The 26,131-nt window shown below is 45.0% G+C and overlaps 1 protein-coding gene across 7 annotated transcripts in view; it reads right to left on the bottom strand.

Moving 5' to 3' along the window:
- Window positions 1-26,131, bottom strand: part of LOXL3 (lysyl oxidase like 3) — a 275,024-nt gene that overhangs the window by 129,007 nt on the left and 119,886 nt on the right. For all 7 annotated transcript variants that reach the window (XM_077280484.1, XM_077280490.1, XM_077280487.1 and 4 more), the window contains 2 exons: window positions 19,525-19,759; window positions 19,263-19,443 (listed from right to left, as the gene is read on the bottom strand). In XM_077280484.1, the coding sequence (XP_077136599.1) occupies window positions 19,263-19,443; window positions 19,525-19,759 (416 nt within the window). The remainder of the gene's footprint in view (window positions 1-19,262; window positions 19,444-19,524; window positions 19,760-26,131) is intronic.

Consider the following 26,131-nt stretch of genomic DNA (forward strand, 5'->3'; position numbering starts at 1 on the left):
CCAACTACCTTCGATGACCTAGTCTCCCTCGCCATCGATATAGACCTATGCTTCCATGAGCGTGCTCATGACATGGCACGTGAAAAAGGACCGCGGCGCCTGGCTCAGCCCTGTCAAAGGCTGCTTGTTCCTCCACCCTCTCTTGTCGAGGCCTCACTGGAACCCATGCAGGTCGACTGCTTTGCCCTCATCAGTCAGCGACAGAGGGATCGCCGTGCTAAAAGCCAGTGAGTGTATTGTGGAGACGTAGGCCACTTCATAAGCGCCTGTTCGGAGAAGCCGGGAAACTCCAGTGCCTAGAGTTGGTAGGAGAGGTTTTCCTAGATGGAAAAGACATCTCCCTACCCCTGACTCTTACTGTGGTCGTGACAACCGGTGAATCCCAGGTTATTGAGACTGCGTATTTGGATTCAGGGGCAGCAGGAAATTTTACCCTCCGGGCTGTAGTAGATTGCTTCTGAATCCCAGTTCATCCGCTCCAAGACCCCCTGGCTATAACATCTGTTGATGGGAGAATTCTTCAAGAGACGGTTCATCTGGCCCTTGAGCCGCTTGAGGTCCGTACTGGGATGCTTCATACTGAGAAGACAATCTTCTATGTCCTTTCCCACATGTCTCAGGTCTTTCTCTTAGGTCTACCATGGCTACAAAAGCACGAACCTGAGTTGGACTAGGGCAACTGGAGAGGTGCTCCACTGGGGACATTCCTGTCATGAAAAGTGTCTGGCTCCAGTACGTCCAGCTAAGGTCCCGTCTTCTCCAGCATCGTTGCCTGGTTTGTCATCTGCATATTGGTCCTTTACCGATGTATTTGACAAAAAGAAAGCAGAGACTTTGCCGCCCCACAGACTGTATGACTGCCCTATCGACTTAATTCATGGATCTACGCCCCTTAGAGGTCGAATTTATCCTTTGTCCCCAGCTGAAACTAAGGCTATGTCGGACTAAATTCTGGAAAATTTGGCCAGAGGTTCATTCAGGAGTCCCCCTCTCCTGCTGTGGCTGGGTTTTTCTTCCTTAAAAAGAGAGATGGATCAATCCGACCCAGTATAGACTATCAGCGTCTCAACCAGATCATGGTGAAAAATAAATACCCTATTCCATTGATCCCTGAGTTCTTTGACTGATTAAGAGGTGCCAGGATCTTCACCAAATTAGATTTAAGGGGCGCCTACAATCTAATCCACATTCGCCAGGTAGATGAATGGAAGATGGCTTTCAACACCAGGGACAGACATTATGAATACTGAATGATGCCCTTCGGTCTCAGCAATGCATCGGCAGTTTTTCAGGAGTTCATCAATGATATCTTCCGGGACCTGCTTTATACCTGCGTTGTGGTGTATCTGGATGATATTTTGGTAATTTCCCGGGATCTGGCCTCCCATGGACGAGCCGTTCGGCAAGTTCTTCAGCGTCTTAGGGAGAATCGCCTCTACGCCAAGTACAAGAAATGCATTTTTGAACAGTCCGTCCGCCCTTCCCTCCTTGGGTTACATTATCTCAGATACCAGCCGCAGGATGGATTCTGAGAAAGTCTCTTCCATCCTTAAATGGCTGCTGCCCATTGGAGTCAAAGCAACACAGAGATTCCTTGGCTTTTCTAACTATTATCGACAATTCATTTCTCACTTCTCCATTTTGACCTCGCTGATCTCTGCTATGACCCGAAAAGAAGCCGATCCAAAGAACTGGTCCTCCGAGGCTGAGGTGGCCTTCCGCTCTTAAATGGTCCTTCTCCACCACTCCCATTCTGCATTGTCTGGATTTGAACAAACAGTTCGCCCTAGAGGTGGACACATCCTCGTTAGGGGCTGGAGCTGTGCTCACCCAGAAGTCATCCTCGGGTTGCTGTGTGTCCTGCGGTTTCTTCTCTAAGGCTTCTCCGCTTCAGAGCACAACTACTCCATTGGTGACAGGGAGTTACTCGCAATTAACCCTTTCGCGACATGCGCCGTACATGTACTGCGCATGTCGGGTCCCCTGCTTTGATGTGCGCTCCGGCGGTGAGCGCACATCAAAGTCGCGACATGTCAGCTGTTTTGTACAGCTGACATGTGCGCGCAAATCGCTATTCACCCGCCGCTATTAACCTGTTAAATGCCGCTGTCAAATGCAGACAGCGGCATTTAACTACCGCATCCGGCCGGGCGGACGGAAATGACGTCATCGCCGACCCCCGTCACATGATCGGGGGTCGGCGATGCATCAGGATGGTAACCATAGAGGTCCTTGAGACCTCTATGGTTACTGATGCCGGCCTGCTGTGAGCGCCCCCCTGTGGTCGGCGCTCACAGCACACCTGCATTTCTGCTGTGTAGCAGCGATCTGATGATCGCTGTTATGTAGCAGAGCCGATCGGGCTGTGCCTGCTTCTAGCCTCCCTTGGAGGCTATTGAAGCATGGCAAAAGTGAAAAAAAAAAGTTTTTAAAAATGTGAAAAAAATATTAAAAATATAAAAGTTTAAATCACCCCCCTTTCGCCCCATCCTAAATAAAACAATTAAAAAAAACCCAAACCTACACATATTTGGTATCGCCGCGTTCAGAATCGCCCGATCTATCAATTAAAAAAAAGCATTAACCTGATCGCTAAATAACGTAGCGAAAAAAAAATCCGAAACGCCAGAATTACGTTTTTTTGGTCGCCGCGACGTTGCGTTAAAATGCAATAACGGGCGATCAAAAGAACGCATCTGCGCCGAAATGGTATAATTAAAAACATCAGCTCGGCACGCAAAAAATAAGCCCTCACCTGACCCCAGATCACGAAAATTGGAGACGCTACGGGTATCGGAAAATGGCACTTTTTTTTTTTTTTTTTTTTAAGCAAAGTTTGGAATTTTTTTTCACCACTTGGATAAAAAATAACCTAGACATGTTAGGTGTCTATGAACTCGTAATGACCTAGAGAATCATAATGGCAGGTCAGTTTTAGCATTTAGTGAACCTAGCAAAAAAGCCAAACAAAAAACAAGTGTGGGATTGCACTTTTTTTGCAATTTCACCGCACTTGGAATTTTTTTCCTGTTTTCTAGTACACGACATGGTAAAACCAATGATGTCGTTCAAAAGTACAACTCGTCCCGCAAAAAATAAGCCCTCACATGGCCAAATTGACGGAAAAATAAAAAAGTTTTGGCTCTGGGAAGGAGGGGAGCGAAAAACGAAAACACAAAAACGAAAAAGGGCCGCGGCATGAAGGGGTTAAGATGGCTTTGGAGGAGTGGCGATACCTGCTGGAGGGCGCAGGCTACCCTGTGGTCATCTACGTAAGAACCTGGTGTACCTTCACTCCGCCCAGAGACTTAATCCAAGCCAAGCCAGGTGGTCTTTGTTTTTTGCCCGTTTTAACTTTTTATTACAATTCAGGTCCGGTGACAAGACGGTCAGAGCGAATGCCCTCTCTCGCTCATTTCTGTCCGGGGATCAAGAGGAGAATCCTCAGTTTAGCATTGAACCGTCCAAGATGGTTACTGTTGCTATAGTCAGCCTGTCGCAAATTCCCCCAGGAAAGGGGGCGTGGCCTGGGATGCAACGAGGTCGGACGAGCTTTATGTTAGCTCCCGCTCCTAGCCACACAATTATCCCTTTTTGAGGAGATTTAGCTGACGGTTTCGGCAAAGGATTGACCCCAAGGGCTATCCTAGACGACGGGACTCTGTTACAGCATCTCAGGGAGCTTTTTGTCCACCTTTTGAGAGGAGTGCACTGGAGTATTGAGGCAGATGGAGGCCTGGTGTCGCCGCAGACTGGGACTATAGCACGACCTCTCGCCCCTTCATTTCTCCACTTACTCACCGCTGGAAGACCTCAGCTGCAGCTGCCCCAGACCGCGGCGATTTGGAGGAGTTGTGACGCAGCCGAGGGCGCATTGTGAGGCACCGGCAGCAGAAGCCGGCACCCGCCGAAGACACCACAGGGGTACGTACCTGGCCGCGAGGTCAGAGACGCGAAGACCGGAATTCCGGTGGATGAGGGAGGCGTGGGGCGTAGACCCTCCGGTTTCCCTGAGACGGTGCGGGACGAGGCGGCGGGAGACTGACCGGGAAAGCTCCGCCCACGGAGGTAATCACACGCGGCCGCCGCCATCTTGCAGAGCTGTACAGGCGATGGACGCGATCAGCTTGCCGTCCACGCCTCTCTCAGCCTCTGCTGCAGGTCCAGGACCTGAACCTAAGGAGCAGCTGGGGGCATTAAACTGATCTCTGCGACACCTAATGACTTCCCTCCTTCCCCTATATGCTTCTGGATCCTCCTGATTTAAGATTAATTTGAAGCATCGCCCCATTAATAAAATAAGTTTGGAGGCGACGGGGTCCTCACCTCATTACGTAAATGCAATAAGCTACCAACCACTCTGTGACTCACAGTTCGCCCTCATCCTTATCATTGAGCCTTTATTTGTACTAAATATGGGGGCCATTTGCTAAGACATGTTCACATAGTCTGATTTCCTGTGGGTGAGCGGTGATTTTATAATCTTACATCTCTAATTCTGAGTTATTATAATGGTGAAGACAAGCAAGGAATGCACTAAGAGCTTAGCCTCAGCTCTTTACCAAGGAAAACAGGGAGAAATGGAGAAGTTCCTCAAACATAAAACAGCAGCCAGAGCAACGCCAAAGAACTCTAACTCCAATATTGGCACTGAGGACCTAGTTGAGGACTCTGATTCTAGTGATGAGGCTTCTGGGAGTGACTTCCCTCAATCTGACTCAGGAAAATTATCCAGATCGTTTCTCAAAAAGTCGCTCTCTCAGGCCATGAAACCTTTAATAGCTGAAATAGCTGGCATGAGGGCTGATCTTTCACACATAGGAAACAGAGTTGAATCACTAGAGAACGCACAATCCTCCCTTATCAGCCAGTCAAATTCAATGAAGGACCACTTTGATTTCCACAGACTACAACTGAATAATGCATCTCTTGCATTGGAGGACCAGGAGAATCAGAGCCGTAGAAAGAATATAAGAATCAAGGGCCTGCCTGAAAGTGTTTCCCAGGAGATACTTGAGAAGGCTACCAGAGAGATTTTCGCTCTGCTGCTACCACAAGATAAATGTGACCAGATCGTCATTGAGGGAGTCCACAGATCGCTAAGATCAAAACCAAAGTCTTCTGACCTGCCGAGAGATGTAATTTGTGGATTACTGAGCTACCTAGATACTGCTGCTATAATGACGGCCTCTAGGGATCATAAATCGCTTTGCTAAGAAGGGTCCTCCATACAACTATATCAAGACTTTGTTCCATCCACCTTGATGAAACGTAGGGTATTGAGACCCTTACTGGATGCCTTACACTCCAACAAAATTCTCTATAAATGGCTTTTCCCTTTTGGCCTGGCCATACATAGTGGGGGCAAACAAGTAGTTGTCAGAAGCCCAGAGGACCTCCCTAAAGTGTGGGACACCTTTAATTTGGCTCCACTGGAGATCCCCTCCTGGCTCCCCATGGATATGGACCCTTATTCGCCTCCCCCATTAAGAGCGATTTCAGGGGACCAGCGTGACTGGTCTCCAGTTAAAAGGCTGGCATCCCCCAGACAGGGGAAATCGGGAGCTAAAAAGAAGCCTCCCCCCATGAGTCTTCACACTCCATGCAACCAGATTGATATGTATGGAGATTATCAATGTCTTCAACTGTTGTTTTTTCATCTTTCAGATAGTAATAGATATATGCTGATTCTTGATGTTAGAAAATTGTTCTTTTTCACTTGACAGATCGCTGCTTGTGCGTGGGAACACACCCACCCTATCTGCTATGGGAGGATTCCCTGGCCCCCGCCTCTGCGGCAGATGGGCATTTTGTTTGTATACAATTGTTTATCTTTCTCTCCCCCAGTTTCTATTGTTTCCCTGGTTCTTATTGTTTTGGCACAGGTACAGTCCATACATACGAGCACTCCTAGCCTCCCCATCTATCCAGTCATGACTGATATTGATTCATTTACTACCAAACTTTCCTTCCTCGCCATCACCGAAACCTGGCTCACCCCTTCTGACACAGCCTCCCCTGCTGCACTCTCTTACGGTGGCTTCCACCTTTCTCACACACCCCGCCCCAGCAGCAAACATGGCGGAGGAGTTGGTTTTCTCCTGTCAGATAACTGCTCCTTCACCCCAATCCCACTGCCACCCTTTGTCACCCTCCCTTCCTTTGAGGTGCACTCTGTGTGCATCTACTCCCCCTCCAACCTCCAACTGGCTGTCATTTACCGCCCCCCAGGGCCAGCCACCACCTTCTTTGACCACTTCACCACCTGGCTATTTAATTTCCTTTCCACGGACATCCCCACTATCATCATGGGCGACTTCAACATCCCCATTGACACTTCCCTCTCAGCTGCCACTAAACTTCTATCTCTCACTTCCTCCTTTGGCCTCACTCAATGGTCTTCTACAGCCACCCACAAAGATGGTCACACACTGGACCTCATCTTCACCCGCCTCTGCTCCCTATCTAACCTCTCTAACTCACCTCTTCCTCACTCTGACCACAACCTTCTCTCTTCGTTCTCCACTCCATGTCTACAATCCCTACCCCACAAACTTTTACACCCTCGCAGAAATCTTAAACATCTTGACCTACATTCATTCTCTGAATCCCTCCTCCCTTTCACAGATATAAGTTCCTTACACAATGTGGATGACGCTGCCACTCTATATAACACCACAATAGCTGTAGCTTTGGAATCTGCTGCCCCACTTACACATACCAAAGCTCGCAAAATTAACAGACAGCCCTGCCACACCAGCCTGACCAAAGAACTGAGGCGAGATTCCAGGGTTGATGAGCGCAGATGGAAAAGATCCCACTCCAACGAACACTTCATCGCATTCAAACAGTCCCTCACTACTTTCAAGACCACACTCACCACAGCTAAACAAACCTACTTCTCATCTCTCATATCCTCCCTGTCTCACAACCCTAAACAGTTATTCAACACCTTCAATTCTCTCCTCCGTCCCCCAGCACCTCCTCCCTCCCCACTTATCTCAGCTGAAGACTTTGCCTCATTTTTCAAGCAGAAGATTGATAACATCAGAGACAGTTTTGGTCAACAACCCCCAGAGCATTTCCTCCTGACTTCCCTACCCTCCACCCCCAAAACCAACTTCTCCACCATTACAGAAGATCAACTCTTCACTCTACTCTCAAGATCGCATCTCACCACCTGTGCACTTGACCCGCTCCCATCCCACTTCATCCCAAACCTCACCACAGTCTTCATCCTAACCCTAACCCATCTCTTCAACCTATCACTAACAACTGGTGTTTTCCCCTCAAGCTTTAAACATGCCTCCATCACACCTATCCTCAAAAAGCCTTCTCTTGACCCATCCTCTGTATCACTTCTCCCCTATGCCTCCAAACTACTGGAACAACATGTCTACCTTGAACTGTCCTCCCATCTATCTTCTTGCTCCCTCTTTGAACGCTTACAATCTGGCTTCCGGTCACACCATTCCACTGAAACTGCCCTAACTAAGGTCACCAATTACCTCTTAACCGCCAAGAGCAAGCGACACTACTCTGTCATCCTCCTCCTCCTCGACCTGTTGGCTGCCTTTGACACTGTGGACCATTCCCTATTATTACAGACCCTCTCATCCCTTGGCATCACAGACTTGGCCCTATCCTGGATCTCATCATACCTAACAGACCGGACATTCAGCGTCTCCCACTCACAGACCACCTCCTCACCTCGCCCCCTATCTGTCGGAGTCCCACAAGGTTCAGTCCTAGGGCCCCTGCTCTTCATTATTTACACCTTTGGCCTGGGACAGCTCATAGAATCTCATGGCTTTCAGTATTATCTCTATGCTGATGACACACAGATCTACATCTCTGGACCAGATATCACCTCCCTACTAACCAGAATCCCTCAATGTCTGTCTATTTCATCCTTCTTCTCCGCTAGATTTCTGAAACTTAACATGGACAAAACAGAATTCATCATCTTTCTCCCATCTCACGCGACCCCCCCCAACGAACCTATCCATTACAGTAAATGGCTACCCACTCTCCCCAGTCCCACAAGCTCGCGGCCTCGGGGTAATCCTTGACGCTGATCTCTCCTTCAAACCACATATCCAAGCCCTTTCCACTTCCTGCCGACTTCATCTCAAAAATATTTCACGAATCCGTACATTCCTCCACCAAGAATCTGCAAAAACCCTAGTCCATGCCCTCATCATCTCCTGCCTTGACTACTGCAACCTCCTGCTCTGTGGCCTCCCCTCTAACACTCTCGCACCCCTCCAATCTATTCTAAATTCTGCTGTCAGACTAATCCACCTGTCCCCCCGCTATTCCCCGGCCTCTCCCCTCTGTCAATCCCTTCACTGGCTCCCCATTACCCAGAGACTCCAGTATAAAAGCCTAACCATGACATACAAAGCCATCCACAACCTGTCTCCTCCATACATCTGTGACCTCGTCTCCCGGTACTTACCTACACGCAACCTCCGATCCTCACAAGATCTCCTTCTCTACTCCCCTCTTATCTCCTCTTCCCACAATCGTATACAAGATTTCTCTCGCGTATCACCCCTACTCTGGAACTCTCTACCACAACACATCAGACTCTCGCCCACCATCGAAACCTTCAAAAAGAACCTGAAGACCCACCTCTTCCGACAAGCCTACAACCTGCAGTAACTACCGATCGACCAACCGCTGCATGACCAGCTCTATCCTCACCTACTGTATTCTCACCCATCCCTTGTAGACTGTGAGCCCTCACGGGCAGGGTCCTCACTGCTCCTGTACCAGTTATGACTAGTATTGTTTAAGATTATTGTACTTGTTTTTATAATGTATACCCCTCCTCACATGTAAAGCGCCATGGAATAAATGGCGCTATAACAATAAATAATAATAATAATAATAATATGCCACCATTGTTGTGGCCTCATATAATGTCAAAGGCATACGCTCACCAAATAAAAGGAGCCAAATCCTGAGATTTTTACACTCTAAAAAGACAAGAATTGCCTTCTTACAGGAGACCCACTTTAAACAAAACAAAGTTCCCAACATGCCTAGATCCTACTTCCCGTATTGGTTTCATAGCACAGGTACCTCAGCTTCTAGAGGAGTTAGTATAATCATTGGAAAAAATGTGCCTTTTACGCTTGAAGACTCCTTGTCAGACTCTGAGGGAAGATTTATCATGCTTAAAGGCCTTGTTGCTAACACCAAAATAACTTTTTGTAACCTTTATGCTCCAAATCGTGATCAAATAGGTTGGCTATGTAAAACATTGAACATTCTGAAGCTATTTGCGGAAGGGATGACGGTAGTTGGTGGAGATTTTAACTTACCTCTCAACCCATTACTAGATACATCAACTGGAAAGACCCACATATCTCAAAAAGCCCTTAGGAAGCTGCACCTCTTTCTGCAATCATTAAACCTAGTTGATACCTGGAGGACCCTTCATCCTGCCGATAGAGACTATATCTTTTACTCACCCCCACACAACACCTATCATAGAATAGATTATCTTTTAACTCCGATGCCTTGTCTTCAACTCATCAAATCGGCTACAATTGATATTATGACACTGTCAGACCATGCCCCCGTCTTTTTAGAAATTAGTATTTCATCCTTACCCAAGCGAACAATGTCCTGGACCTTAAACAAAACTTTGTTGGACTCAGGTCCCCACACAACTACACTAGCAGACACTCTTGACCGCTTTTTCCAGGAAAATTCCCATTCAGGACCACCAACTCCCATTATCTGGGAAACACACAAAGCCGTTATGAGGGGTGAACTCATAGCTCTGGAATTCTTTGTCAAAAAAAAGGGCAAAACAAACAATATCAATAATACATCAAATTAATACCCTAGAGAAGATCCATAAAAAATCCCAAAGTATGTTAATACAAAAGGCGTTATTAGATTTGAGACGTACTCTAAAAAACCTTCTCAATATACAGTCAGCCAAAATTTACATGAGAGGTCAGCAAAAATTTTATTTACATGGTAATAGAGGCAGTAAACTAATGTCCTCACTACTTAAGAAGCGCAATGAAAAGAAGTTTATAAATCACATTCAATCAACTGACAAATCGCTTAAACATAGGACCTCTGACATTGCTGAGGAGTTTAGAATTTTTTATGAAGGCCTTTATAACTTACCCACACCACCAAACTTAGGGGATCCATCTGAGGCTTCTAATAAAATAAACAAATTTCTACTACCCTTAAAGCTCCCCAAGGTTTCTATAGAAGGCCATCAGAGATTATTAGCACCCATTTCCCCTAAAGAGATACTGGACACTCTAGCAACGATCCCCAATGGAAAAGCCCCAGGTCCGGATGGACTGCCTATTATTTATTACAAAAAATTCATTAAACAGCTACAGCCCCATTTAGTATCTCTGTTCAACTCATTTCTGGAAGGCCAACCCTTGCCCAAGCAATCCTTAGAAGCCTTTATCTCCGTAATCCCAAAAGAGGGTAAAGATCCAGCTGCATGCTCTAGCTAGAGACCTATTTCTTTACTTAATTCAGATATTAAGCTCTGGACAAAAATCTTAGCAAATAGATTAAGCACTTTCTTACCCAAACTGATTCACACAGATCAAGCTAAGAATAGGGGGATTCCTCTGGCCCTTCTGTCAACGGACGCTGAGAAAGCTTTTGATACGGTGGGCTGAAGATATATGGAACAGGCATTGATTAAGTTTGGCTTTCCGTTACAGTTTATTAATGCAATTTTTTCCTTTTATTCACAACCTACTGCTAAAGTGCGAATAAATGGCACCCTGTCAAATAGCTTTAATATTCACAATGTCACGAGACAGGGATGCCCTTTGTCCCCATCTTTATTTATTCTAGTCATTGAAATATTAATACAAAAAATCAGACAGGAAACACTTATTAGAGGTCTGAAGATTGGCTCTTTAGAATTAAAAACGTTAGCATTTGCTGACGATTTGTTATTCTTATTCACCAACCCTTCCCAGGCTTTTCCGGTAATTCTGGACATCTTTCAGCAATTCGGACAACTATCTAATTTCAAAATAAACACCTCAAAATCTGTAGCCTTAAATATCTCCCTCCCACACTCCCAATTACGTACCCAATCCCCCTTTACTTGGTCCACGTATTCCATAAAACACTTAGGAATAACTATAACAAGAGACCCTAGTAACCTCTTTCAAGCCAACTACTTCACATTATTCAAAAAGGTAGAGTGCCTGTTGAAATCGTATAATCTGCCCACACTGTCATGGTTGGGACGCATTAATGTTTTTAAGGCGTATGTTATGCCAATCATCTTATACACCTTGAACATGGTCCCTATTAATGTCCCACAAATCTATTTTAGGAACTTAAAATCCCTAATAACCAAGTTCATCTGGAAACAGAAACCAGCTAGAATTACATATAGTTTTCTTTCCCACTCGAGCTCATCAGGTGGATTGAGAGTTCCTGACCCAGCTTTATATTTCCGAGCGGTACACTTATGTAGATGGTTGAGGATTGTATCTAGCTATGAGAAAGGAGAACAAGATAACATGGACCTACATTACTAGGGCCTGATGGAGTCCCCTGCCTCTGGTCAATGGCTAAGCCTCCTACCAAGCTTAGACTGGATGAGGTGACTTTAACTACACTTCGAATTAAACGCTTATTAAACAAGGAACTTCCTTTAGACTCCTTCCCCTCCATGTTGGCCCCAATTTGCACTATACTATTTCTGCTGGACCCTAGTTATAGAGACCCATATGGTTTATGGTCTTCTCTTCCCAAAGAACCCCTGAAAAACTTCTATAATAATAGAATCTTTCTCGGAGGGACTTGGCCTTCAGATTCCCTGAAACAGCCCAAACATTTTCTCCAAACACAACATATTAGACGCACGCTTCTCAATTTCAAACAGAAGTTCCCGAACAAAACCAACTGGTCTTGGCTTGACAGTGTCTAGAGCCCCTCATCCAACCAAAAATGAAAAACATCTCTCGTGTCTATGCACACCTTAATTCCCCATCTGACCAGTCTAAACCTGTATTTATCCACTGGAGCTAGAATTGGGGGTTACCTTCACGGGGGTTGAAATTTCGAAAATTTTAGCCAATGCACGCGGTTTCTCTTCAGGAGAATTCATATAAAATACTGACTAGGTGGCATTTGACCCCAGCTAAACTGACCCAATCAGGTGTTGCCGACGATAGTTCTTGTTGGCGCTGCCATAACTCTTTAGGCCATCATACTCATATATTCTGGGACTGCCCTAAATTGAGAAAATTTTGGAGGGATATTAATAAAACTGTGCAAAAACTGCAGTTAACCAAGACTAAGTTACAGGCTTCCGAAATTTTACTCTCTTACCCATCCAAAAATTACAGGCCCAAGCAGGGCCGGCGTTAGGGGCAGGCAGACTAGGCAGCTGCCTAGGGCCCCCGCTGCCCTAGGGGCCCCCAGCCAGTGGTGGACATACTGCTGATGGCACTGCTCCGGGGCCCAGAGGTGGAGGGGGCCCCCTGCAGACAGACCCGGTATCATGCAGGATCGGGCCCCTCTCACTCCCTCCTGTAATCATGGAACACCGGGTGCCAGGGAGAGAGCGAGGCGCGAAGTGCAGGAGATCAAAAAGGGGCGTGTCATGCAGGGAGAGACGCTGGCCAATGAAAGCTTTCCTCACTAGACTGAGGAGAGCGCTCACTGGCTGCCGTCTGTCCTGCTGCATGGAGCGTCCTAATGGTGAGTGCTCACCTACAGTCAGGGGCCCCAGGGCACAGCACATAGACAGCAGTGGAGGAAGAGCAGGACTTACAGGGGGTCCTCTGCTCCCTCCACTGTTCTAATCAGAGCAGGCTGCAGCGTCTCCTCACAGAGAAGAGATGGGGGAGGAGGCTCACTGCACGGCAGCACCAGGGGGCTGATATCAGTGCTGTCTGCTCTGTGCCCCATCCCCCACAGTAGTGGGGTCTGCAGCCCTCTCCAGCTGAACTATGTGACCTCAGCCAAGGCTCCTCTGATCACCTGATATCACAGATTAGTATGTATGTGTATGTATGTATGTGTGCATCTGTGTATGTACAGTGTGTATCTATGTGTATGTTTCTATCTGTGTGTATCTGTGTATATATGTACGGTATGTGTGTATGCATGGTATATTTGTATGGCTGCGTGTGTGTATGTACAGTATATGTATGTGTATCTGTAAGTGCAATAAATTTGTATGTATATATGGTATATATGTATGTTTATGTGCATGTGTGTGCGGCATGTGTATATAATGTGTGTATGTACGGTACATGTATGTGTATCTATGTACATATATGTGTGTATCTGTGTGTATGCACGGCATATCTATGTACGGTATGTGTATGTATTTACGGTATACTGTATTTATGTGTATTTGTGTGTATGTATGGTATATGTATGTACGGTATGTGTATATAACTATGTGTGTATGTACAGTATGTGTGTACAGTACGTGTATATGTATGTACGGTGGTGTGTGTATGTATGGTATATGCATGTATATGTATGTACGGTATATGTATGTGTATCTGTGTGTATGTACGGTATGTGTGTGTATGTACGGTATGTGTATGTATGAGGGTATATGGATGTGTATCTGTGTATGTATGTAAGGTATATGCATGTATATGTATGTACGGTATATGTACGTGTATCTGTGTGTATGTACGGTATGTATGTGAATGTACGGTATATGCATGTGTGTACAGTTAGGTCCATATATATTTGGACAGAGACAACATTTTTCTCATTTTGGTTATAGGCATTACCACAATTTAATTTTAAACAAAACAATTCAGATGCAGTTGAAGTTCAGACTTTCAGCTTTCATTTGAGGGTATCCACATTAAAATTGGATGAAGAGTTTAGGAGTTTCAGCTCCTTAACCTGTGCCACCCTGTTTTTTAAAGGGACCAAAAGTAATTGGACAATTGACTCCAGGGCTATTTCATGAACAGGTGTGGGCAATCCCTTTGTTATGTCATTCTCAACTAAGCAGATAAAAGGCCTGGAGTTGATTTGAGGTGTGGTGCTGCATTTGGAAGGTTTTCCTATGAAGTAAACGTGCGGTCAAAAGTGCTCTCCATGAAGGTGAAACAAGCCATCCTTAAGCTACAAAAACAGAGAAAAAAACATCCGAGAAATTGCTACAATATTAGGAGTGGCAAAATCTACAGTTTGGTACATCCTGAGAAAGAAAGAAAGCACTGGTGAACTCATCAATGCAAAAAGACCTGGGCGCCCATGGAAGACAACAGTGGTGGATGATCGCAGAATAATCTCCATGGTGAAGAGAAACCCCTTCACAACAGCCAACCAAGTGAACAACACTCTCCAGGAGGTCGGCGTATCAATATCCAAATCTACCATAAAGAGAAGACTGCATGAAAGTAACTACAGAGGGTTCACTGCACGGTGCAAGCCACTCATAAGCATCAAGAAGAAAAAGGCTAAAAACATCTAAAAAAGCCAGCACAGTTCTGGAAGAACATTCTGTGGAAAGATGAACCCAAGATCAACCTCTACCAGAATGATGGAAAGAGAAAAGTATGGTGAAGGCGTGGTACAGCTCATGGTCCAAAGCATACCACATCATCTGTAAAACCCGGCGGAGGCAGTGTGATGGCTTGGGCATGCATGGCTGCCAGTGGCACTGGGTCACTAGTGGTTATGGATGATGTGACACAGGAATGAATTCTGAGGTATTCAGAGCCATACTGTGTGCTCAGATCCAGCCAAATGCAGCCAAACTGATTGGTCGTCGTTTCATACTACAGATGGACAATGACCCAAAACATAAAGCCAAAGCAACCCAGGAGTCTATTAAAGCAAAGAAGTGGAATATTCTTGAATGGCCAAGTCAGTCACCTGATCTCAACCCAATTGAGCAGCATTTCACTTGTTAAAGACTAAACTTCAGACAGAAAGGCCACAAACAAACAGCAACTGAAAACCACCGCAGTGAAGGCCTGGCCGAGCATCAAAAAGGAGGAAACACAGCGTCTGGTGATGTCCATGAGTTCAAGACTTCAGGCAGTCATTGCCAACAAAGGGTTTTCAACCAAGTACTAGAAATGAACATTTTATTTAAAATTATTGAATCTGTCCAATTACTTTTGGTCCCTTTAAAAACAGGGTGGCACATGTTAAGGAGCTGAAACTCCTAAACCCTTCATCCAATTTTAATGTGGATACCCTCAAATGAAAGCTGAAAGTCTGAACTTCAACTGCATCTGAATTGTTTTGTTTAAAATTCATTGTGGTAATGTCTATAATCAAAATTAGAAAAATGTTGTCTCTGTCCAAATATATATGGACCTAACTGTATGTACGGTATGTGTATGTATGAGGGTATATGAATGTGTATCTGTGTGTATTTTTTTACATTAGATTACATTAGATTAGATTTTTACTATTTTTGTGTGATGTGCAATATGTTAGTATTTGGGGCCCCATTTTAAACTTTTGCCTAGGGCCCCACTTTGCCTAAAACCGGCCCTGGGCCCAAGAAGCACAGACTTCTTCCACTGCTGATTAGCGCAGCAAAACATATAATCACCTTGCATTGGAGAGATGTTTCCCCTCCTACCATGACAGAGTGGTTCTCCAAGGTTGACCAAATCTTACGGCTTGAAGAACTATCTAGTTGGGAAATGAACAGCCACGACATGTTCGAGCGAATTTGGTCCCCTTGGAAGGAATTCCGAGCAGCCCAAACTGCTTAATTTGCCTTATTCTTTGAATGTATGCCTGTACTGTTTAAGTTGTCACTAGTTGTAATTTCATTAAACTCATTATGTTAATTGCTAGGACTCAACCCATTGTACCATGTCTTAGTTGTCTTAGTTGAAACCCCCTGTTCTCCCCACTATTTTATCTCCCGTCTCTTGCCCCCTTCTTTTCCTTTCCCCTTTTAACCTCATACTCTGGTTCCCTTCCCCCCCCTCTCTTCCAAAGCTGTCCCCTCCCATTATCCTAACATCCCCTCCCCCTTCTCCCTATCTAATCACGTAGTCCTCGAACTTCCTAATGCTTTAATTTATGAGCTAATTGACATGATCTATGTAAACTTGCTTGTATGACTACGTTTGTTTATAAAGAATTTACAAAAAAAAAAAATTCCCCCAGGAAAAACCCTTGTGACTGAATCCGAGAAGAAGTGGGAAATGTAAAGGTTGGTCCTGCAAGCCTTGGGGATTCCCAAACTTGTGGAGCAGCGCCTGTCCCCACAGCCACCAGAGTCACCCAGTGTCCAGTCAGCGAGTTGTAACACTCTTGGCCATGCTTACTCTTCCAAATGTCTGTGGTGAAATGAACCCTGGCAGACAGAGATTTAGTCAAGGAACAGATGAGGTTGTCTGTGGCATGGCATGTAGCACAGGCACAGCTTTCTTAGAAAAGTAATGGCGAATGGGCAATTTGTACTAGGGGACTGCAACGGTCATCAGCTTTCGGAAACCATCTATATCTACCAGGCGGAAGGCAGCATTTCCGTGGCCATCAGATTGGAGATGATGGAGGTCAACCTCTTACCTTTGCCATGCGTAGAAGGAAACAATCTTTCAAGTGACCACAACTGCGGTACTGTGGGCTGGCTACAGTACTGAGAGAAGGCGGAGTACGGTGAATTGGACAAATTGCTGGACTGTGAGAGAGGTGCAGGTGGAAATGATACGATGGATTGAGAAAGTTTTGGTGTGCTCATTCTCTCAGATGGGTCAAAAACAGCAGGCACGTCCACTTCCATTACATCTGAAGGCGGGCTTTCAGTCAGCGCGACTGGAGCGGGTAAAGAACCAAAGTTTCTGCGGTCGAAGACCTGTGTGTCAATAGCTGTCACGATAACAGAGGAGGAGGAAGCAGCGTCAGTTGCAATTGGGCAGCTGATAGTTGTTGAGGTCCACTGGTCCGCATTCTTGTGCAGTGGGATTCCCACAGTAAAGCATGTTGATTGCGCATGTGAAGGTTCATACATGTAGTAGTCAAATTATTGCACTTTTCACCTCGACTCAGTTTTTTTTGCAAAGTTGGCAGATTACGTGAGTTGGCTCATCCTTTGCAGTGTCAAAAAAGGCCTGGGCAAGGCAACCCTTGCCACCCCTGGGAGCTGCAGACTCGCAGACGCTACTTGTCATCGCCACAGTTGTGGCTGAGGATACCTTGCTGGTTGTGGCTGCATCACTATGTGTCTGCAATGTACAGCGCAACGTAAACTCCTTGTCTTCCTCCTCAGATGACCTACTTACCTGTGTGCCTCTATGTTCACATCAACTGGGATCTAATATCTCATCATCATTATCCTCTATGTTATCACATTCCTTGCCCTTGGAGTCACCCTCCTCCTCTTCCTGCCCTGACAGCACAGTACTGTCCACATAAGCCTCAGTTATCTGAGTCTCATCAGGATCACCCCCCAAGGGGTTAAAGTCTAATGGCGAGTGTCAAGATGCTGCTCGGACCCTACTTCATCCTGCCCCGGACAAAAGCTAAAAATATTTTGGGCATCGGTGCAGACTTCCTCCTCTTGACTCTGTGAAGCTTTTGAGTACACTTCTGATGAACATGGCATAGAATGTGTGAGCAGCTCTTGAGACTCACCAATTTGTGGTTCCGTACAGTCAGTTGTATGGTTGGAGAGTTGGGACGCGGGGAGAAGCAAGGGGAATTTGGGTGCCACAATTGTGGACTGTACTGTGTGTGATGTTGAGGTGGAGGAAGAGGAGGAGAGGCCACTTGAAGCTGCTCTTGCCATCCACTTGAGCACATGCTCTTTCTGGGCATCATCGACAAGGTGTACCCCTGTGCATCTGTCAAAGAAAGGTAGTCTGTCCAGTAACAGAAGTTGTCAGTTGTCTTTGCATAGGATGTGACGTTGGTTCACTAGGGCTTTCACAAACATTACCACCTACCCTACGTACACCTTGAACACCAAGCCTAATTCCCCTTCCACCATAGATTCACTTTTTCCCGGTCATGTTGCTCAGATAGTGTGGTAGGAGCACAGTATTAGCAACAAAAAATTGATTTTAAACTCTGCATTACCTCTGCAAACAGCTGAATTTCAGAGACAGTAATTTCAAAGTGGAAATATGGAGTGCTGTATCATTTTAGTCACAGAAGAAAGAATTGTTTGAGTGTGGATGAGGCCTGTATGACAAAGAAGTTATGCTACAAACAATTTGAAAGTATGACACTAGAAACAGACTTTTTGTGGCTTCCTGATCAGGCCTCTATAACACACTAGATGCTACAAACTATTTGAAAGTCAGGTCCCCTACTGTATGACACTAGGAACAGAAGAATTTTATTTTGTGGCCTCTGGATCAGGCCTTTACAGCTTAATTTCAACCCAACAAAATGACAAAGTGTGATACAGTGGGCTGTTTAACTTTTTGCAACTGAAAAATTATAATTTTTTTGAATGTGATTTAGGTCGGCAGACAGTTTCATATCACCACAACATTAAATTACAAGGTGGGATACAGCACGCTGTTTCAAATTTAGGTAGTGAAAAAATATTATTCAGAATGCTATACTCGTGCATGGAGCACAATAGAAGAAGTGCACAACACACTTGTGGGACACGTGTCCTGCTGGCTTTGTCTGTGGACCTCAGTAATGGCCAAAAAAAGTGCTGGAAGGTAAATTTAACAGCCACTTAGCTAACTAGCTAAAATCTTGGTGCTAACAGTGTCAGCGTCAGGAGCAGACTGTCTGAGCTGTTACAGTGTCAAAATAGCGCTACAACAAGATGTCCACTATTTATATGAAGAAGGACATGTGATTTCAGCAGCCAATGATACAAACCGTTGTGGCTAGCCGCAATGTGCACACATAAAGTTAGGGGGAAAAAATGACTGACTCGAAGCTCTGCAAACCCCCTCGCCTCATCAACCACGTGTGAAACGCTCATGATACACCACCTTTATCATTGCTAAAGTACTGAAAATATTTTTGTGGCAACGCAAATATTTTCCCGCATTTTACCATTTTTTCCCGATTTATCGTGTTTCCGATCACGAATCCAAATGTGCCTTATTTGTGCCAAATTTATGTTTGACGATCGTTTTCCGAAAAAATTCGCTCATCACTACCGTAAATCTCCAGATCTTTGGAAAGGCGCTCTACCAGCCTCAGGATGAGAAATGTGGTATGCAGCGTGGTGATGAATGATCTAGGGCATTCTGCTTCATCCTGTGTATCACTTTCAGAATGGAGGTACCACCACTACTTATCTGGAGACCACTCACCTTGACCCATGCGAGCACCAGGCAAGGCTTCCTTGGCACTTCCAAAGCCCAGCTCTCTACAAATCACACTGGCTGCCTGCAGGTCCCAGCGGTCATCGCACACAGTGCCCCACTGACCATTCTTCAAAACCTCAACACGACCCTCACCAGGGCGAGAACCTCCTTTCAGTCGGATGATTTCCTGTAGGACAGAGAAGAATTGGACAGTGAGGACACACGGTGAAGCACAGAGAGCGCCCAGTGACCCCTTACAATTGCTGACCTCCCGTTGTGCCTCCTGCACAACTTTCTTCTTCTTCATTGCCATATGTGCTGTGTTTTGAGCTGCAAATGCAGAGCCGAGAGTGCAGCTTATGACCACTGGGCCCCCGTCCTGGCACGCTGCAGAGTTGTTCACCTTATAGACTTCAAAAGGGCACAGAGACAAGTGAACCTCGGTGCCCAAGCACTTCACTGAGTGCAAGCGGAACGATGGCTTCTGTCTGTCCAGATAAAGCCTGCGGGAGAGTAACAGAAAGACTAATGATCAATCTGAGCACCAGGGACCAGCGCACCCCAACCAGGACAACAGGGCACTCAGGAAACTTTCATACTTGCTTTCCGTGCATCAGTATTGTAAGGAGAAACCAGAAATTCACATCCTCTGTATTTTGGAGCCAGTCTCACAAGTACTGATGTGAAGTATAAACCAAAAAAAGAAGGATGAGCAAAATCTAATCTAAAGAAAGATATGGTCAAATGCAGCGGTGAGTAAAGACAAAGCCATCACCCAGCTGAGGACTCGCAGGACTCGGCATTCAATATGCTTCCTTCCATACAATTGTGAAATCATTCACAAAGTGATCCTACTGACTGATGGATCGGGGGAACAGTGATTGATTCACTTGTCTCCATTTGTGAAGTGTGTGATTAATCACTGAAGATCTCACAAGACAATTTGAGACAGATTAAAGAAGCCCCGCGTGTTTATGCTCACCTGCCTTCTGCCATACATGAGTATGAAAAAGCAGAAACACTCAGAGAAGTTACAAAGTCCTTGACTGGAAATAAGGGTTAAAAAGAAAAAACATATGAAGGCATCTCAACCTCCAACTAGAACTAATGAAGAAACAATGCTAAAAAGAGTGAAATCTATCTGAGGCCTTCTCAGTCCCTTGTAGAGACAGAGCCATTGTATGAGTGCTCAGAATGCTCACCAGAACGGGAGTGCAAAAATCCTCAACCCCACAAATCAAAAAGATGTCTTCATAAATGAGAAGTACTGGAGAAAAAAGGTTAAAAAAGAATGTTCTAAAGCATGATGGTTGCACTGGAAGGACAGAGAAAGACTAAACTGGAAGAGAGGAACACGGCAATACTGTAAGAGTAAAGAAGGACAATGCTGAAAGAGCAGGAAAGGACAATACAGAAGAGCTGAGAAGGACAATGCAGAAAGAACTGAGAATGACAATGCTGGAAAAGCAAAGAAGGACAATGCTGGAAGAACAGAAAAGGAAAGAGCAGAGAAGAATATTGCATGAAGAGCAGAGAAGAACAATACGGAAGAGCAGAGAAGGACAATGATGGAAGAGCTGAGAAGGACAATGATGGAAGAGCTGAGAAGGACAATACAGAAGAGCTGAGAAGGACAATGCAGAAAGAACTGAGAATGACAATGCTGGAAAAGCAAAGAAGGACAATGCTGGAAGAACAGAAAAGGAAAGAGCAGAAAAGAATATTGCATGAAGAGCAGAGAAGAACAATATGGAAGTGCAGAGGAGGACAATACGGAAGAGCAGAGAAGGACAATACAGAAGAGCAGAGAAGGACAATGCTGGAAGAACAGATAAAGACTATAATGGAAGCGCTTAGAAGGAAAATACGAAAGAGCAGAGAAGGACAATGCTGGAAGAACAGAGGACAATACGGAAGAGCAGAGAAGGACAATGCTGGAAGAACAGAGGACAATACGGAAGAGCAGAGAGAGACAATACGGAAGAGCAGAGAAGGACAATGCAGAAAGAACTGAGAATGACAATGCTGGAAAAGCAAAGAAGGACAATGCTGGAAGAACAGAAAAGGAAAGAGCAGAAAAGAATATTGCATGAAGAGCAGAGAAGAACAATATGGAAGTGCAGAGGAGGACAATACGGAAGAGCAGAGAAGGACAATGATGGAAGAGCTGAGAAGGACAATACAGAAGAGCAGAGAAAGACAATGCTGGAAGAACAGATAAAGACTATAATGGAAGAGCTTAGAAGGAAAATACGGAAGAGCAGAGAAGGACAATGCTGGAAGAACAGAGGACAATACGGAAGAGCAGAGAGAGACAATACGGAAGAGCAGAGAAGGACAATGCTGGAAGAGCTGAGAAGGACAATACTGGAAGAGCAGAGAATGACAGTGCTGGAAGAACAGAGGACAATACGGAAGAGCAGAGAGAGACAATACAGAAGAGCAGAGAGAGACAATGCTGGAAGAACAGAAAAAAGACTATACTGGAAGAGCTGAGAAGGACAATACGAAAGAACAGTGAAAGACATTACTGGAAGATAGGAACATGGCAATACTGTAAGAGCAGAGAAGGGCAATGCCGAAACTGTAGAGAAGAACAATAGTACAAGAGCAGAGAAGGAGTTTACTGGAAAAGCAGAGAATGACAATGCAGGAAGAGCGGAGAAGGACTTTATTGGAAGAGCAGAGAAAGACAATTCTGGAAGAGCAGAGAAGGATTTACTGGAAGAGCAGAGAATGACTTTATTGGAAGAGCAGAGAAGAACAATAGTGGAAGAGCAGAGAAGGACTATTGCAGAAGAGCAGAGAAGGACTACAGTGAAAGAGCAGACAAGAATTATACTAGAAGAGCAGAGAAGGACTATACTGGAAAAGCAGAGAAGGACAATGATGGAAGAGAAAAGGACAATGCTGGAATGACAGAGGACAATACTGAAAGAGAGAAGCGCAACAATGGATGTAAAGTTTACACGCCCGTGATAGAATCCCAGGTTTTGGAACTAATAGAGAAGGAGGGCACAGCAGATAATACAGCGGGTGCTATATAAACCCTACAAGGGCTATTAATAATAGGCAGGAAGAGGAAGTTAGAAGGAAAAGGCGTGCGCCCATTATAAAAATGATACAGTTTATTACAGACAATTAACAAAGCAGAAAATCATCATAGACAGAAAGGAACAAAAACATGTAAATGTATACACATGAAAAACTGGCAGGGCTTGGAAATGACAATCTGATGAGGGCGTCTCCAACAGGCAAACACGAAGGTGGCAGAAACCTGGTGCAAATTGTGCCAATTCCTCATGACGTAATATAATGAGAAATAGATGGCATAAATACACAATTCACATGAAGTGGAAAAACACAGCACAAAATCCACCACATATACCATACTTCTGCCCCCCACATTGGCCAAGCCCATTGCCCCAATATAAACCAAGCAATCAACATAAGCAGATTCCCCCTGATGACACTGCTGGAAAGCAGCGAAACACGTGGGATTCTGCTTCTTCAGGTGCTGCTAACTTACCCTGGTAATTATCATAAGTGTAGATGCTGCTGATGTATGGTATATGTGGTGGATTTTGTGCTGTGTTTTTCCACTCAGGTCTTCATGTGAATTGTGTATTTATGCCATCTATTTCTCATTATATTACGTCATGAGGAATTGACACGATCTGCACCAGGTTTCTGCCACCTCCGTGTTTGCCTGTTGGAGACGCCCTCACCAGACTGTCATTTCCAGGCCCGGACAGTTTTCCTGTGTATTCATTTACATGTTTTTTTACTTTCTGTCTATGCTGATTTTCTGCTTTGCTAATTGTCTGTAATAAAATGTAGCATTTGTTATAATGGGCGCACGCCTTTTCCTTATAACTTTCTCTTCCTCTCTATTGTTAAAATCCCAGGTTTTGTTATATATAATAATCCTACCAAATAGAATCATTTCAGAACTTTTTCCCCTTTAATGTCGCTTACAATCTGTAGAAATCCGCTGAGAAACAAACTGAAATCATTCGAAGGGAAAATAAAAATAGCAAAACTAAATTAATGCAGTTGTATAAGTTTGCACACCCTCTTGTAATTGGTATGTGGTTGTGTTACATATCAGCCGATCACATTCCACGTCATGTTACAAAGTAGTCAGTGCTCGGCCACCGACATTTACAGTGACTCTGATTAACCCCAGAGAAAGTGACGCTGCTCTACGGGGATTTTCCTCACATTTTCTGGTCTGTAAACAGCTGACAACACAGCAAAGGATCTCAGTGTGGAAAGTTGTCAGTCAGGAGAAAAGACAAAAACATTTTCCAGGCATTAGATCCACCATGAACACTGTGAGACGTCATCAAGAAGGGGTTACATTTTGGCACTACAGTGACATTACCGAGAACTGAACGTCAATCAAAACATTGCTAAAAAGACATGGAGACAATTGGTGTTGTGAATTCTGCTCTTGGGTTCCCTCCGGTGGTTGTTGATAGTAATGCAGTTGTCCCTGGGTTGCAGTCCTGGGCAGGTGTCCCTGCTGATTGCAGCTCTGACTGGGATATTTAGGTGTGCAGGATTCATTAGCCCTTGCCAGTTGTCCATTGTTCTTGGAGGTTTTGCATCTCTGTCTGGTTCCTCCTGCCCTGCTGCCAAATCACCTAAGATAAGTGTCTGGTTTTGTTTCTGCAGCACACATGCTGTGTGCTTTACAATTCAGTGCTATTCATTGTTTTTTTCTTGTCCAGCTTAGACTGTGTTTGGATATTTCAGTCTAGTTGGATTTTCTGGAGATGCAGATATACATTCCATGTCTTTAGTTAGATGGTGGAATTTTTGTATTATCTGCTGTGGATATTTTTAGGGTTTTAATACTGACCGCTTAGTATTCTGTCCTATCCTTTCCTATTTAGCTAGCGTGGCCTCTTTTGCTAAATCCTGATTTCTGCCTGCGTGTGTCTTTCCTCTAATACTCACAGTCAATATTTGTGGGGGGCTGCCTATCCTTTGGGGTTCTGCTCTGAGGCAAGATAGAATTCCCATTTCCATCTATAGGGGTATTTAGTCCTCCGGCTGTGTCGAGGTGTCTAGGGTTTGTTAGGCACACCCCACGGCTACTTCTAGTTGCGGTGTCAGTTTAGGGTTTGCGGTCAGTACAGGTTCCACCTACTCCTGAGAAAGTCTCATGCGGCTCCAAGGTCACCGGATCATAACAAATTGGTGCTGGAGGCTGCAAGAGTCCGACAAGAACATTAAAGGAGCTGCAGGAATTTCTAGTCAGTTCTGGTTATGTCCTGCATGTGACAACAATCTCCTGCATTCTTCAGATGTCCAGCCCATGGGGTCGCATGAAAGATGGTAGCCTCTTCTTACACAGAAAAATATCCAGGCGCGGCGGTGTTCTGCCAAAACCTCAATCAAGTCTGCCTAAATCATGTGGGCAACGTGTTATGTTTGATGAGATCGAGTGGGAACTTTTTGAAACGGCATGTTTGATGTATAGCCGACACCACGCATTACCAGAAGATCATCATCCCCACAGTGAGGCATGATGGGGGCAGCTTTATGCTTTGGGGCTGTTTTTCATCAGCTGCAACTGGAGCTTTAGACAAGGGGGAGGGAAATATGAACAGTCCAAATATCAGTCAATTATACATCAGAACCTTTCGGACTCGCCACCAAGAGAACAGCTTCCCCAGAAGATGGAGGTTCTGGAACAGCCGAGCACAGACCTGACCCAAGCACAGTCTGTGGAGACCTGAAGAGTGCGCTAAACACAGCAGATGGTCCCGCAATATCACAGATGTGGAGCAGCTGCCAGGAGGAGCAAAGATCGCCAATCCTAGATGTGCGCACTGATAGACCCAACCCAAAAGCCCTGACCGCTGCCAGAAATTCAAAGGGTCTGCAGCAAAGTATTAGTGTAAGGGCGTGCAGATTTATTCACCCATGTTACTTTACTTCTTTTTTTTTTTCTTTTTACACCCAAAAAGACTTCAGTTTATTCCTTAATTGATTTGTGCAGATTACGGTCACACGAAAGGGGGGAAAGTTCTTGAAATGACTTCTCTTGGTAGGATTATTTTATATTCACTGCATTCTGGAAAAATGGAGAGTTGCTTTGCTGTAAGCAAGGAAAAGAGTTATTCTAGAGGGGTAAGTACTTGGCCTACAGAGCAGAGACCGGCTGTACTTTAGGGTAACTGGTAGAGCAGAGGAGCTATACACTGGAAAGGCCGAGGGTCACTCTCGCTCAGGCATGCAGATGGATCATACTCTTTGGTTGGAAGCATATGTCCTGGAGATAGGAAGAGCTCGTAAATGGGAAGTAGAGGAGACTTCAAACAGTGATAGAAGGCTAAGATGGAAGGGTGAAGTATTTTAGCGAAATGGTGGAGACTTAGAAGGAGGAAAGAGAACGGACCAAGATGCCCATTATTTGTCCAATACTGATGCCATTACACTCTTATTAGATCAGAAAATGAAATATAAAAGGGACATCACCCTCAATAACGACATGGAGACCAACGAGACAGCAGGTAATGTCCTGGTTGAGGAGGAGAGAGTTGTACGTGTGAGGTACATCATCTACACGGAGATGAGTAATACCTCCCAACCCCCAGCCTCCCACACATTATTCACCATCCTCACCACTCAATCATGCAATGATCACACAAAACATGAAGGGGAAGGAACGCCATCAGGACCAGCAAAGCCACCACCCAGATGTGATATGAGGCTGGATCTATAGATGAGCAGATGTAGGGCTCTAATCCTCACACAGTATTGTGTTTGTCACACTGATTGGATTACTAGACAAATCTATTCTCTGTGTCAAATGTGTGAGAAAGTAAGTGCCTCCTTATGGATCTAGGTCCAGCCGTTTG

Source organism: Ranitomeya variabilis, chromosome 1 (genome assembly GCF_051348905.1).
Source record: "Ranitomeya variabilis isolate aRanVar5 chromosome 1, aRanVar5.hap1, whole genome shotgun sequence".
Lineage (NCBI taxonomy): Eukaryota > Metazoa > Chordata > Amphibia > Anura > Dendrobatidae > Ranitomeya > Ranitomeya variabilis.